The 16,473-nt window shown below is 39.9% G+C and overlaps 1 protein-coding gene across 4 annotated transcripts in view; it reads left to right on the top strand.

Moving 5' to 3' along the window:
- Positions 1 to 16,041, top strand: part of CPVL (carboxypeptidase vitellogenic like) — a 127,035-nt gene extending 110,994 nt beyond the window's left edge. For all 4 annotated transcript variants that reach the window (XM_072764629.1, XM_025993089.2, XM_072764628.1 and 1 more), the window contains one exon: positions 15,802 to 16,041. In XM_072764629.1, the coding sequence (XP_072620730.1) occupies positions 15,802 to 15,906 (105 nt within the window). In that variant the 3' untranslated portion in view covers positions 15,907 to 16,041. The remainder of the gene's footprint in view (positions 1 to 15,801) is intronic.
- Positions 16,042 to 16,473: the final 432 nt, after the last annotated feature.

Below are 16,473 nucleotides of genomic sequence, written 5' to 3'. Positions count from 1 at the left end.
TGTTGCAAATACCTTGAAACAACATTTATCACTGTCACTGCTACTTTAAAATTGCAGTAGTTACCAGACCCCTGATTGCTCTTATTCAATGCATTCATATAGAAGTATATATACTGTTACATCACAAATTTATTTCTTACTACTTTGTTAATTTCAATATAATGAGTTTGCTTGTAATCTATGATATATATGTGTGTATATATAATGTATTTTAAACCATTTTTCTGGAAAATATCCATAGGCCACAGTAGACAGTGTGAGTCCATGGCACAAAAAAGACCAAGAACTCATGCATTAGACTATTTGAATTATTGAAAATAATTTCTAGATCCTCCCCAACCCAAACTACAGACCACCTTTGGGAACCCCAGATTGACAGCTATGAGTTTAGCTATCAAGTAGGCTTGAATTTTCTTTCTAGTCTAATACCTTGGTAATTCTAATGACTACCATCACCATAGTCAAGCAACAGGGTAGAGGTTAAAAGACTGGATCCTGTGCCAGACCCTGCTCCACCACTTACTAGCTGTGTGACCTTGGGGAAGTTACCAAACCTCTCCAAGAGGCTCTTCATCAGTGAAGTGGGCATCACATCAATACTTCTCTCTCTCAGGAAGGGATTAGTTACTAGGATTCATTATGGGCCTACATGTATTACTTGACACTCTACCTGGCACCCAGTAAGCATGAAATAAAAATTCCTACTGCCTCTCCTAGTATTCATCTGTTTTCCTCCTGCATTCAGATCTCCTCCTATCTAATAGGATCCCTTTTGTTAAAGATTTTATTTATTTATTCATGAGAAAAACAGAGAGAAAGGTAGAGACACAGGCAGAGGGAGAAGCGGCCCAGTGTGGGACAGGATCCTGAACCCCAGGATCATGCCCTGAGTGGAAGGCAGAGGCTCAACGGCTGAGCCACCCAGGTGTCCCTAATAGAATCCTTAATAGATACTGTGTTTTAAGGGCTCAACTAAATATTCTTTATCAGAAAGGCCTAGAACTACTACAGTTGAAGTTACACCAGTTGTAACTTCACAATAACAAAGAAACTGTCTTGGTGAGAGGTAAAAGGAACAGAGGGGCAGGGGAGGTGTTCCAGCTTTTGCTACATGCAGTCTAATGATAGTAAATAAAAATGGCTACATTGAGTAATGAGATGTTTCTGCAGCATTGAGTCCCTTTCTAGGTCACCAGGAATCTGAAACATCCCTGTTAACAATAAATGAAAGCATCCAGCCTTTCTGTTTTTGCCTCCCCCCCCTTTGTACTGAGTTTCTAACATATGGAAACAGGGAAGAAGAGGAATATAGGGGTTCATATTTAGAGAGTAAAAAACCATCTAGCAAAACAAAAACCCCAGTTATTTAGCAAACTCTCTGCTCTTCTGCTGTCCGGCATGGAGATGTGAGTGTTTATTTTTGTTCCTAATATTTATTTTCGTATGCAGCAACCAGAATCCCAAGGTTTAGATTCTGGCACCAGCTCTGTCTTCGTAGAGCTGCTTGCCAGAGGGGGACTTCCCATTTTTGCTTTTGTTGCCGTTCAGTTGCTTCCCTATATCCCCCCCCACTTACTGTTTTTTAGACACATGGCCCATCTCATCAGCTCTGTTTTACACAAAAGAAAAGAACATGACGGACAACATGTTAAATTTTTAAAGATTCATTTTTGTGTGTCTGGCAGCATCAGTAGGTGGGTTTTTTCTTTTTTTTAAACTAAAAATGGAATAATAACCGAGGAGTATGTATAATACTTGTGTAAGATAAAACAAATAATAGTAAGTAAACCTTTGTACTTACCAGTCAGTTAAAGAAATGCAACATTACCAAGAGCTTGCCCTCCCCAATCCCACCTCTTTCCCTCATTTCCCCTGGAGGTAAACCACTGAACTGGATTTTGTTTTTATCATCCTTTTCCTTTTTTAAAAAATTAATAGTTTGACTACAGATATACATCCCCATAAATAACATTTTACTTTTCATGTTTAATTTTTTTAAAGATTTTATTTATTTATTCATGAGAGACACACACACACACACACACAGAGAGAGAGAGAGAGAGAGAGAGGCAGAGACACTGGCAGAGGGAGAAGCAGACTCTGGATGGGGAGCTTGATGTGAGACTCGATCACGACCTGAGCTGAAGGCAGACACTCAGCCATTGAGCCATCCAGGTGTCCCAACTTTTCATGTTTAATTTTATATAAAAAGGAATTTTTAAAAAGATTTTATTTATTCATGAGAGACACACACAGAGAGAGGCAGAGACACAGGTAGAGGGAGAAGCAGGCTGCATGCAGGGAGCCCGATGTGGGACTCGATCCCGGGACTCCAGGATCACATCCTGGGCTGGAGGCAGACACTAAACCGTGAGCCACCCAGGTGTCCCAAAAAGGAATTATTTTGTATGTATTTTGCAATAATGTGTTTTTGCTATTCAGCAATGTTAAGATTTCATCCATGTTGATAAGTTCAATTATGCTTTGTTTCTTCTTCATCGCCACATAATATTCCACTGTATAATTCTATCATCCATATATTCCATTGCTGTTGGATATGTTAGTGGTTCCCAGTGTTTCGCTACTACGAGTATTGCTTTCATGAACATTCTTGCCCTCCTCGTGCCTGTGTGCAAGAGTTTCTCTAAGAATAAAGCCTAGAAGTGGAACTGATGCGTTCACAGGGTATGAGCATCTTCAACTTCATGAGATAATGCCAAACTGTTTTCTAAATTGATTATAATCTTGCCAGTAATGTATAAGAAATATGATTATTTCACACTTTTGCCAACGCTTGGACTTGTCACTAGTCATCTTTCCCGTGGGTTTGTTAAGTTAAAGGGAAGCTTAATGTCCTTTCCCATATCTGCCATTCATAATTGTCTTCTTCTCTCTTGCTGTCTTTCCCCTCTTCTCTGGCTAGCACCAAATGGAAAGACTGCAGTCTCCACACAGAGTGAAAAGTAGAGTAGACTTGTCATGTCCAAGTCCTAACACTGCTTTGGTTAGGCAGATGCATTTTTTCTTTCCTGTGCCAAGGTTGGCTACCAAAATATCCAGCTTAGGGGTGCCTGAGTGGTTCAGTCGGTTAAATATCTGCCTTCAGCTCAGGTCCCATGGTCCCCTGGGATCAAGCCCTGTATCAGGCTCTCTGCTCAGTGGGAGTCTGCTTCTCCCTTTGCCTCTGCCCTTACCCGTGCTCCTGGCACTCTCTCTCTCTCTCTCATAATAAATAAATAAGTAAATCTTTAAAAAAAAATCCATCTTTAAAAAATAAGAAATTTAGTTCTTTAGCACCTTTTCATTTCAACTCCCCAACAGTGGCTCAGTATAAAGAAACAACTGTTAAAATAGACAGATTTCAATAGATGCCTTGGATTTGCAGGCAAGCCCTAGGCCATCTTTCCCCAACACAGCACAAACACCCTCACTTCTATTCCTTTCCCATGGAAACAATAAGGAAGTGAAGTTATTTAGCCAGGTGCTTTGCTGGGTGTCTTACCAGAAAATTGAGAAGAATAGTAATTGGTAAATATTACTCACCCAGTTCCTTAGCTAGCATCTCTCACATCTGCTTTATAAATCCTTCTCAGTGGCCTGATTTTATTCATTTCCTAGTGCTTGACACAGAAACCACAAAGAACTGCTTAAAGGGAAAAACACTGATTTTATATTCAGCAATTAAAAAAAACCATACAGCATTTTGGGGACATTTTAAAAGAGAGACTCCCCTACTTTATACATTCTAAACTGAAATTTTTTTGCTCTCTGGTGTTTCAAAAAAAAAAAAAAAAAAAGCACAGGTTTTAGAGGATGCTATTCAAGAACACTCTGTGTTTTAAGTTGTGGTTTAAACTTTTTCCGTTGACAATAGCTGGTCTTAACAAGTCCCCCTACTCTCCGATCTGCTCTTCTTTCAGTGCTTTTTCCACAACACAAGTCTGATCATGTTTTCCCTTGTTCAAACTCTCTCATGGATGCCTTGCTACCTGCAGAATAAAGTCTGAACTCTCTTCACAGAGCAGTAAAGAGGTTAGGTCTGGCCTCTGCTTTCTTCTCCAATCTGAGTTCTTACCCTGCCTCCTTCTCCTTTGGAATCCTAAAAAACTGAACACCTTATGATTCCTCAAACCCTCCTTGCTGTTGCGTCAGCCAGCAATTCCCATGGGATTCCTTCTTTTCTTTATAAGGTCCTTTTTGCACCTCTGGCTGCCTGGAGAACTCCCATTTACCTTTCAGGAATTAAAATTACCTCTAAGGGGGTGCCTGGCTGGCTGGATCAGTAGAGCATGCCACTGTTGATCTTGGGGTCCTGAGTTCAAGCCCCATGTTGGGTGTAGAGATTACTTATAAATGAATGAGGGAAGGAAGGAAGGAAGGAAGGAAGGAAGGAAGGAAGGAAGGAAGCCTTCTTCTCTCAGAATATCTCCTTTGCATCTCTATGTACACCTTAGTGCATGTACCACACTGGGGTTTTTCTTTCATGTAACTCTTTAATTGCTTTCCTCCCCTTCTTGACACTGAGTTCCTTGAGAACAGGAATAATGTATCATTTATCTCTTTAGCAAACCCCTTACCACAATTCCCAGCCCCCATTGAATATCCAGTGAATGAAAATCACATTGGCCCCTACCTCTCCTATCCGTACTCATCTCGTGCATGTGTGTGTGTGTAGGTGTGTGTGTTTTAAACCTGCAGACTCTTGGCTTTGGCTCAGGTTGCACAATCTTAGGGTTGTGGATCAAGCCCCATATCAGGCTCCGTGCTCAGCGGTGAGTCTACTTACCCCCCGCCCCTCTGCCTCTCTCAAATAAGTAAATAAGTAAAATCTCAAAACAAAACAAACTGCAGTTTTCAAGGAGTGCTATGGTTGCTCACCAATTGTACATGCTTAAGTGTCTTCTAGGAAACAGTCTAGGCATGCTAAGATAATGAACAGTTCAAAGCAATTCCCTTCAAACGAAAGGATGCATTGTTCATGTCAGCTGAAGACGATTTCTTTTCTGTGTTATTCAGGAGAAGAAAGGAGAAATATTCTGGGAAATAAATTTATGGGAGGAGTTGTAGAAGTTTCATTATCTTAGGGGCTGACTAGAATGTCCTCTCCTTTTAAAAAAAATTAAATTTTTGGCATTTGGGGTTTTTTTTTCTTAAAAAAAATAAATAAAACCCACACAGCTTGCTGCCTGAAAACAAAGGAAACCATAAACAATAGCAACTCCCAATTTTACTCTGATTATTTGCCAAGAGTCCTCTTAGTTCATGTGGTTCTATTTCATTAGAGAGGGCTGATTAGCATAAGAAGAATGCTTCTAAATTAAGCTACCCAAATATGCACTTAGTTAATACTCAGGGAGCTAATTTATTGTATTATTTAAAATATAAATTGGATAGCAAATCTATTTACTGAGGTATAACAGCTAGGCAATGATGCGTAATTTTCTCTTAGCCGTTGAGTGGGTTTTAATAATCTATTGAAATTTAACAGAGAACCATTTCATTATGGGAAGTGAATAAATACTAAGAAGACTAACATTTAAAGTATTATCCACATATGGAGAATAGTTTTTAAAAATTAATGATATTTGAGGAACAAAGAGGGAATGGGGGTTTGCTTTTTAAATAGTAACATTGTGTTGTTTTGATTTGAAGTGTAACCAGATTCACAAAAGTGCTGGTAGAAACATTAAGCACAGCCCCAAAATACACAAGGTGGAGGGTAGAGGGGCAGAGAAAGGAGCAGTGTGAAGAACAAAATAAAGTTGTGTTAAGATACTGCCACATTGTCCACTGGCCCAAGGGGACTGTTTTTGCCTTGGACAGTCTTTGGCTTGGTAGTGAAAACTGTTCGCCTTGTTTTATTTCAACCAATGGCATCATTAAAATCTTGTGCCGGTTGGCGTGTCCTGTATCCTCAATTTTTGGAACCTGGGGACACTTTCAGGCCTGGGATCCCCTTAGCCTGTGGGTCAGGAACACGGTTGGATCTAGATACCCTCTCTGGTGACCAGTTGTCCCAAACAGACCAGCTTTGGAGTGTCACAGGGGCTCTGATGCCAACAGAAGCATCGGTGAACGCAGTGTGTGCTCTTGAACCTATCATTGCCAGTTATACTAGAATTCAGTATAACTGGCAGGGGGTAGGCAGGAATGGAAGCAGGGAGCAGGACCTTCTCATCTTTCAGCGAATATCTGAAACCTGGCCCATCTGATTTCCTGAGCCAAGATTTCAGAGAAGTTTTGGCCTTATAATTTACTAATCTGAATAGATGTTTCTTTGATTTATCTTGGGAGAGAGAAAGAATGCTCTAACGTTTCATCTGTCCCCAAGAGAGCTTAAATGTCAGAGAACTAGGGGTGGGAATGTAAACTGGCTTGGGAGGGAGAGGAGACACTGATCTATAGTGTTTGCCGATTGCTGTGGTGTAAATTTTCCCACCGCGGCTGATTTCAAGCTCCCAGCATGACACCACCAACGTGGAGTTGGGCGGCAATGTGCACAACCGGCTGTCCTGAGCCAGTGCACAATGCTAGAGCCATCCCACACTGTCATTTGTGGGAGGTAAAACCTTAGTAGGTTGGCTGGCTCTCCTCTCCCTGTTCCCCAGAAGACAATGAGTCGGGCTCTCCATCCTCACAACACTGCCAACAGAGAGCATTGGCTGCAATAACCCCTGTCCACTCCTCCCCAGCTCTCATTCTCTCCTCCCAGAGCAAACTACAGACATAGATCATAAAGCTAGGGAGTAAGAGTAATTAATGAACTGGATTTTGCTTTTTATCCTCTGGTGGATTTCAAAAAGAAAACAGGACATGAAGGAAGTAAAGTTTTGATGACTTTTTAACTGCATCAAATCCTGTGTTGTAAAGTGGGTTCTTACATGGGTAAAAAAGACAGAACAGCTTTTTGCCATTCTGCTAAGACAAGTAAGGTCTTGCTTGCTTGACATTTCTGTGTGGGGAGATGAGGGTGTTTAGCATTGCAAGTGGTAAAGGGGGGTGGAGGGAAAGAATGGGATGGATCGTGGTGTTGGCAGGTTGAAGGGATAAAATTCACTCTAGACAGTTAAGTCAAGCAAACTGACAGAAGTTTGAGCTCATATTAAATCTCCTTTCTTTCTTTAATTAAGACCTTTCCTGTGGGTAGGAAGAATTCATAGCATGGAAATTAAAAAAAAAAAAGCCTGGAAAGAAATATTCTCCCTCCTGAACAATATATTTTTCCTACTGAAAAAGTATAGTACTATCTTTATATTTATTAGTATTGTAACTTCTGATCTTTCTCTACTGTCAAAGGGAAAAAATATTCCTTTGACAATAAAAAATGAGATAATAGTATAATGACTATTGCTTGAGTTCTTAATATATGTCTACATGGCACATGGTGTGTATTTGTGAACTGAGTGCCATACAGTGGTTGATGTGCATTATCTCTTCGAATCCATACAAAAAGTTAAATATTCTTAGAGTGACAAACCATCGTAGATTGCCTGACACTTTTTTAGCATTAGCACTGAAAATCCTATATTTCCAGGAATCTCTCAGGCCAGGGCAAAGTGGGACAACTGGTCACCCTAATTCTTACCTTCATCTTACAGATGAGAAAATAGAAGCAGGTAAGTCCTGGTGCCAAAGTCACAGAGCTGGACTCAAAGTCAGATCTACTGAATCCCAAGTTCATGTTTTTGATCACCATGATGAATCACTTCTTACTACACTGTACTGTGCCTTTAGGTTTCCACTGATAATAATGATCAAAGGAAGAGAAGGCTCTAACCTTAGTCATTCATACCAACCTTGCTGAAGTTAACACAGAGATTCTTGGAATTAATTTAGAGAAAATTTCCATGACTTTTTTCTTTTTTCTTTTTCTTTTTATTTTATTTTTTTTTAAAGAACAATGTACTAAGAGCCTACCATGTCAGATGCATTTTATTTTTTATTTATTTTTTTTATGATAGTCACACACAGAGAGAGAGAGAGAGAGAGGCAGAGACACAGGCAGAGGGAGAAGCAGGCTCCATGCACCGGGAGCCCGACATGGAATTCGATCCCGGGTCTCCAGGATTGCGCCCTGGGCCAAAGGCAGGCGCCAAACCGCTGCGCCACCCAGGGATCCCCTTTTTTCTTTTTTAAAAACAGAGACATTCATAGCACATTGAGGCATCTAATTGATTTGATGAAATGAGGCTAAGATATTTGACTGAAGGGTCTTCACTTCCCAGGCATTCACTTTGTACCTTTCTGAAAAAAAAAAACAGGCTATATTACTTGATCACCAGATATCTTCTAATTCAAAAGTTCCCTGATTGTCATAAGTCTGTTTTTCACATTACACGGAAGCATCTGTGCCAAATATTCTCATGCTTCTATCCCATTTTTTCCTTTGGAGACATTTCCTTTTTAAAAAACTACTATGAGCTTGTTGAAGATCATTGTTTTATTATCTATTTTTAAATTTTATTTTCTATTAATTTTAATTCTAGTATAGTTAATATACACTTAAATTAGTCTCAGGTGTACAATATAATGATTCAACAATTCTATACATTACTCAGTGCTCATCATGTTAAATGTACTCTTAATCCCCATCACCTATTTCACACATGCCTCCACCCACCTTCCGTCAAGTAACCACCAGTTTGTTCTTTATAGTTAAGAGCATGTTTGTTGGTTTGTCTTTCTCTCTTTTTCCCCCTTTATTTGTTTCCTAAATTTCACACATGAGTGATATCATATGGTATTTGTCTTTCTCTGACTGGCCTTTATCACTTAATATTTTACTCTCTAGATCCATCCATGCTGTTGCAAATGGCAAGACTCCATTCTTGTGATGGCTGAGTAATATTTCAATGTATATATATCCCACATCTTCTTCATCCATTCATCTATCATGGACACAAACTGCTTCCATAGTTTATCTATTGTAAATAATGCTGCTATAAACATCAGGGTATTTATCCTTTTAGAGATTACAACACACATGCTGACTTAGAATGTTGACTTTGAGTTAGTGCGCTTATCATTTTCCAGATGTGCAAGTATGTGACAATACCTTAACTCAATTTATGCCACCTTTTGTGCAACTGTTGTCTTTTTTTAAAACTTCCGCATCATTCACAATCCACAAGACATTACTATTATTGACATTCATTTCTGTTTATCTACCCATGTAAACTCTCGTTTGCTTTTCATTCTCCTCCGTGTCTCCATTAGGGATGATTATCTGTCTGTCTGAAGAATAATCTTCAAATGTTTCTTTACACATCTGTTGACAATACCTTTTTCCAGTTTTTTATTCCCTTGAAAATATCTTTAAGGAGTCATTCACATGGGAGTCCCTGGCAGCAGCTACTTTCTTTTAGAACTTGAAAAATATGGGGGAACCAGGGTGACTCAGTCAGTTGAGTGTCCAACTCTTGGTTTCAGCTCAAGTTGTGATCTCTGGGTCATGAGATTAAACCCCATGTTGGGCTCCACATTCAGCATGGAGTCTGCTTGAGATTCTCTTTCCCTCTGCCCCACCCTCTGCTTTCTCTCTCCCTTTAATAAATGAATAAGTAAAATCTTTAAAAACAAAACCTCAAAAGATCCAATTCCACTGGCTTATAGCTTCCATTGTTTCTGTTAACTAGTCAATTTTCTTGCTTCTTTGAAGTTATTGAAAATGCGGTTTCTTTTTCTGACAACTTTTAAGATTTTATGTCTTTAGTATTAGCAGCACACTGTTATGTGCCCATATGTGGTTAGTTTTCTCTGGGTTTTTCTAGTTTAGGTCCATAGAGCTTCTCAACACTGTGGCTTGATGACTTCCGTTGATTTGGGGGAGTGTTTTACTCATGATCTCTATATTTTACTATGTCTTTTGCACAATTCCTTCCTTTTCTTCTTATTATAGGATTCCAGTTAAACATAGTTAAATATTTTGTCATACCATGTCTTTTTTTTCTCTTATCTGTGTTTTCCATAACTTCTTGTGTTTTTAAAACCTGTGCCTGATTTAGATTTTAAAATCTACAGTTATTTTAAAATCTATACCTGATAACTCCAATTGGATCCCTGTGATCTCTTTCTGTTGTCTGCTTTTTCCCTTGGTTTTCAGTCATTTGATCTCATCTTTTGGCATGTCTACTACATTTTATTGACTGCTGAACAAAATATATGAAAAATGATGTTATCTTCCTCCAAACAGGCTTTGATTTTTTTTTTTTCCTGAAAGGCAGTTAGTTAAGGGGCAGATCAACTGGCTTCAGTCAGGGGCAAACATGGTGATTTGGTGCTAGATTTCAGATTTTGGGAGAGCTAACCTCCTTCTGGTTTCCATTACTTCTAAGACCTTGTCTTTTGTGGGTCTAACAGAAAGCCTATGGTATTACTAGAGCCATGCTTCCTTGACAAGCCTGTAATTCTAAATTTTATCTTTTGTTTCTTTTTGGGTTTTCTTTGTTTTAATTTTTGGTCTCCCAAGTACCCTACGCTCTACTTAGCTTTTTATCCTTTTATCTTCATTCTTTGCTCAGTTTCTTGGAAAAAGAAGCTTAGAAAATGGTGAAATTTCTCCAAGAGAAAAGCAGAACAAAATGTTCAGTTCACTTCTCTGTGATTCTCTTTTCTCCATGGTCTCATTCTCAAGTACTGGCTGCTTTCTGATACTTTTAAAGAGGATTCTTTTCTTTTTAATTCAGCTTTGAGTGTTCTTGTGGGTGGGGTTGACACTTGCTATTACATCATAGGTGGAAATCTTAAATTATAATATTGTTGCAACTGATTATGTAAGATGGTCTATCTGGGAAGCCCTTAAGGAACTGTCAAGTACCACCAAAGCTATGTATTGACTACTTGAGGGATGTGTCCCATTGTGATGGCTACATTTTGGTCAGCTAAAGCATCTTTCCCCCTCCTGTTCAGTAATGCTTTGGTACACTAGAAGTGTACACTGGTAAATCTCAAGTTTTCCCTGAGGGTTTTGGGAGCAGCTTGCAACCTCGATCTCTGCTTTTTTTTTTTTTTTGAGGGGCAGGGGGAGTTGTGTCCCCCTTTTTTTTTTAAGTGGGTTGCCCAATTCCTTGTTAGGACGTGGCTACTAACAAGCTTTGGCTCATTCCCAGGTATCTTTCGTTTTCAGTATATTTTTTATTTGAGTGCATATTTATTCCATTTCAACACAAGGTTAGTGTCTGAAAGCTAAAGGGTAAGGTTTTGTGAATATGAAATAAGATAAAAATAATAAAATAAATTTAGTGTAAATCAGGCACCATAACAAGCAAGATTTTTTTCCCATGTCTGCATCATCCTGTAGTAAAAAAGAAGAACTATAAATCTATACTATATTGTTAGCCTCAAACCTGCCTCTTTTTCTTCTTTCTTGGTTAATAGCACCACCACTTACAAAGCTGCCTGTGTCAGAAGCCTGAAATGGGGAGGATATGTATACATGTTGGGGCGTGCTTTCACTTTACCTTTACATCTGAATAGTCACTGATTTTATGGTTCCACCTTGACATCTCTCTTCTCCTTCCCCTTCTCCCCATTTCTCCCATGCACTCACATCCTCTCTCACCTGAACAGCTGGTCTCCTAATCTGCCTTCCTGCCTCAGTATCATTTCCTTCCAAATCAGCCCACTCATTACACATTAAGTCATCCTTCTCTAATGCAAATCTGAGTATATTACTTCCCTGCTTGAAACCCCCTTAGATATATCCAGAATAGGCAGGTCCACAGAAAACAGCCTAGGGATTGCCAGAGGCTGGCAAAGAGAGGAGAGTGGGAAGAGATTGCTAATGGATATAGGGTTCCCTTTGGGGTGATGAAAACATTCTGCAGCTAGATAATGGTGTTGCTTGAACAACATCATGAATGTACTAAATGCTACTGTTCGTTTAAACACACAAACCCAGCAGCACATCATATGGAGCATCACATGGTCTCACTAGTATTTGTCTGTTCCACCCTTCTCTTTCCCCTGCATACCTGGAACCCCTCGTGGGTTGTTGCTTGTTGCACGTGCCGTGCAGTTTCGCGCTCCACTGCTTTTGCGAGGGCAGTTTCCTCTGGGTGCATCCCTCCCCCACCCCACCCAGCACAGTCTGTCCAGACATCTGCTCCTCCAAGACCCCCATGAAGTTTCCCCTGACAAACCTATATCAACAATCCCAGTGTGAATTTCCCTCTATATCTTGTCACCCATAAAGGCACAACTGGGAAGCCTTGACCGCCAGGTCCATGTTTCTAGTTCCAGGGAGAATTGTATCTGTGTCGAAAAAATAGAGTGGAATGAAGCTTTAAAGTGTTTGCATAACCCTTTTAAAATTCATGACACATTTGTGACCCCCTGGAACATCTGGAACACATGAGTTTAGAGGTTTCAGCTCTAGCGTGGAAACACCCAACATAGACAGTTTCTGATGATGAGACCATTTCTAACCAGGGAGCCTTGGGATTAATCTCATCACAGTTAAATATGGAACCACAGCCCTGTCACATTTTGTTATATACTTCTAAAAACCATGGAGTTGTTTGTGTCCTTGATTTGTGAGTGGTAAACAGCATGGTTATAAACAACAGTCTTTTTTTTCTGGAACTCATAAGTTTATTTTTGAGGTTAACATTGGTAAAATGCTCTTTGTGAATATGCTAAGGAATATACTTTGAGAATTTTCTGCTGTGTGAAAAAGACTTTGTTCCCAAATGAGCTTTTCTTTCCAATCTTAATGGCTCCATTTATGATGACATTTGGTCACTACATATGGCAGCTGAGAACTGGACCAGGAGTCATGCAGGTTACTGAGAATAAGAATTGTAACACCAAATGTATCATCTCTTCTTCACCACTTGATTATCATAGTCAGAGAAGCTGTGTGTGTGTGTGTGTGTGTGTGCGCGCGCGCGCTTGTGTGCATGTGTGTAAATACTGGGAAAGTGGATGATTGGGAGGAAATATACTGTGGTGAGCCATGAGTTAGGTGTTAAACAAAATCTGTTCGTATTGTCTCTTATTATAGAGAATTGCCTAGTTTGTCACAGAATGGAAAAGGTTCTTCTAAACAGTGGTTCTCAAAAAATAATCTTTGAACCAACAGTGTCAACATTACCTTGGAATTGTTAGAAATGCAAATTATCAGGCCCTGCCCTGGACCTTCAGCACTGGAAAGTCCAGGGATGAGGCCCAGCAGTCTGTTCTAACAAGCTCAGGTATTTTGATGCATATTCAGGCTTGAGAAGCTCTGTTTTAAACAACTCCCTGAAACCAAGATTTCTTAATGCTAATGTAGGAACTTAGTGTTTTAGAGTAGCTTGACACAAGCATTTTGATCCTAGATTTTGAATAGGGATAACTATTGGAAGAAAAATGACAATGGCTAATATTCACTGAGTACCCCATCCTAGTCCAGGAACTATGCTAAGTAATCCATGGACATTATTCCATTAATTGCTCTCGTAATTCCCAACTGTCCCAAGAGGTAATGCTTTTTTCTCTGTTGTACGGTTAAGGAAACTGAGGCTCAGAGCAGGTAAGTTATTCGTCCAGGGTCACACAGCTTGCTGTGTCTTGAGTCACGCTCCTGCACTCTGACTCCAAGCCTGGGCCATAAAGCACTATGTTACCCCTAGTAGCTCCAGCTCTGGTCCTAGAGGCAGGATGACCATTAGCTCTCGGATTCAACTCTTGGATTCAGCTTACCGCTGTTTTGGACCACTGCTGCCAGATTCGCTTCCAGTTGAAGCAGCAGCTGGGTTTTGTCACAAACATGGCTTCCTTAAGTGTCCTCAGCTGAGCTGACGTTGCAGAGAATCACTCATCAAAATCCTGCCAAAGCTGGAGATTTGGATGGGAACCTACAGGAAAAGAGTTCGAGCCTGGGATTGTGGGGGCAGCAAAAGTTTTCCTCTAGGGTCACATGAGGGGCTCATGTCACACATGTTTACTTTCAGTCTGTGACAAAATGTTGGGTTTCCAGATGCAGGCTTGAACACACATGGTAGATGGGCTCCACTGTCATTGCAGCAAGGCACAAATGGCCGTTGACGGAGTGTAGCATACAGCACGTGTTTCCAATTGTGTATGAGGGTTGAGTCCAATCTCACATCTGTAATAGTGGTCTACTTCCCTTACTCGCCTCAGAGGGCTGTTGAGAGCCAGGTGAAATGTTCTATGACTAAACTGTAAAGTTTGGTTCAAATATAAAGAATTATTGTACAAATACTATGATTTGAATAAAAACACTGGTGTGTGCATCAAAAGCCAGGTTCCAGCTCCTTCTCTCAGTTACAATTATGTGACTTGGACAAGCCTCCTAGTAGCTCTGTTATCACTCAGTCACCGAGGCTGGCATGAATGGTGCTCTCTGCTGCTAGTTGTGCAGTACGCAACTTATGTAGCTGTGAGCTGTAAAGCAAAATTCATCTAATAATGTTGGTCCCACTTACCGCACAGCAAGGTTGTAAGATGCTGAGTGTTGGGGTGGATTTTTAATATAATAAATGCACTGTGTAAATGTATTTCTCCTTTTTTTTTTTCTGCCTCAGTTCCCTTCTGATTGAGGCAGGTAAAACAAGCTATTAAGGGCCTTACCGAAGTTGTCTTAACTTGCTGATTGTGATTTAGCAGGTAGAACTTACTGAGTGTGACCTCTTTACTTGCATGTGTTCATTCACTTCATCCACTACTAACTCCTGGCTATTTTCCACATGTGCCATAGGACATGTCAAGCCACACTGCTCTGTCCTCCTGCAGGCGACCTGCCAATACTCAGTGTCGGTTCTTTCTCTTTTGGTGTTGAATCACGAAGGCCTCCCCTTGACATTTGCTGAAAATAGAGACTGATCCCTTCCTCCACCACCCCTTCCTTTTTTTTTTTTTTTAAATCTGTATGGCACCTAGCACAGGGGTCTGAACTCACCCTAACTATAGATGTTTCAGGATGCTTTATATATCTCATCAGGTGACACATGTATTCACTGCTATCCAAACGCAGTGCATCTGCACTTAACATAAGTGCATTTCACTGTGTGATAATTTTACATAAAATCTGGGGGGAGTGTACTGATATCCATATTTTACTTTGAAATGTGTCGAGAAGATAAGATGGATTAATAGATGGATAGTGTGAGAAAATGAGTAGAGTGGGTGTTAATGAGAGAACCTAAGTTGTAAGTCTATGAAATTCTTTCAGATTCGCTCTATATTTGGACAGTTTTCATAATGTTGGGGGAAAAAAGAATGTTCTAATTCTGTGCTACCCAAAAAAAAAAATGGCCTTTTAAGATTTCAGGTGTCAAGGATTTCTCGTTTTGTCATAATTTTTTGGAGAATCAAAATTCCCCTGTACTAGCGGCCAAGACTAAGATGTCAGGTAGAGCTCAGTGTGAGGGCCACGATGCTCAGTGGATTGAAGGAGGGCATTGGGTAGGCTCCTCCACCCACTTGGGAACAGAACTGACCATAGGGTAGATCCTCACACCTCAGGGGCCTCACCAGGTAAGGGTAAAGCATAGAGCAGCAGACAGCTCACTCCCAAGAGGAGAAAGACAATTTTCAAGTTCCATACTTGTGAAAGTTGAACACTACTTTGTGTTAAGTTAAATAACCCAACAATTATAAAGCTTTCCTACCTTAAAGTGTACCTATCAGCAAAGTTATCAAAACCTAGGCAATCAGCATATCCAAAGGCATGGATTGATAGAATAGGTTCTGTATTTCATGTGAGCTTTAAAAATACTTTAATCCAAACCAAAACTTTCCATCCATGTAGAACATCCATTTCTCTAAATTTTAACTTTTATTTTTTTCTTCTCCAAGGTAATTGTTCGAGGAGGAGGACACATTTTACCGTATGACCAGCCTCTGAGATCTTTTGACATGATTAATCGATTCATTTTCGAGAGAGGATGGGATCCTTATTGATGGATAAGCTACGTTCTTGAAAGAAAGAAGACTTTGAGAAGAAAACTTTCAAAATGGAAACTGTCATATAAATAAGAAAATTTTCTTTTATATCTTTAAAATGTTTCTCACCAATAAAAATTATCTTTGAAACAAGTAAGGTTCTGTTGGTGGGGAGAGATGGCTCCTTACAAAATTAACTTTAAGAAAATGCTATTCCTGAGGACGAATGACATCTTTTAACTTACCGGATGGGAAGAATGGTTTCTGAGACACCGTTTCGGATAGAAATGGGTAAATGGAATGCTGAGGCCTTGAATGGGAGTCTTTAATCCCTTCTAAGAGTGTGTGCAAAGTGCAGTAAGTGAATAAAGTTGTAGCAACAGCCTGTTCTGTGACTAGCAGAAGAGTTTGTCATATTATGTATAAGAAAGTATTTGGTGAGTAGTATTGGGTAGGAGCATCTAATTAGCACTCCCGAGGAAAGGGTGCAGTCCTAACAGTGGTGGGCAAGAGTTTGGAATGTGGAGAGTCTTAGCAAGAAAGGTAGCTTGGGATTCTTTGAAATAGAAATCTTATCCATAAAAG

This window comes from Vulpes vulpes, chromosome 7, assembly GCF_048418805.1.
Source record: "Vulpes vulpes isolate BD-2025 chromosome 7, VulVul3, whole genome shotgun sequence".
Taxonomy (NCBI): domain Eukaryota; kingdom Metazoa; phylum Chordata; class Mammalia; order Carnivora; family Canidae; genus Vulpes; species Vulpes vulpes.
Note: the sequence above shows the minus strand (reverse complement) of the source record. Positions and strands in the feature narration are given on the sequence as shown.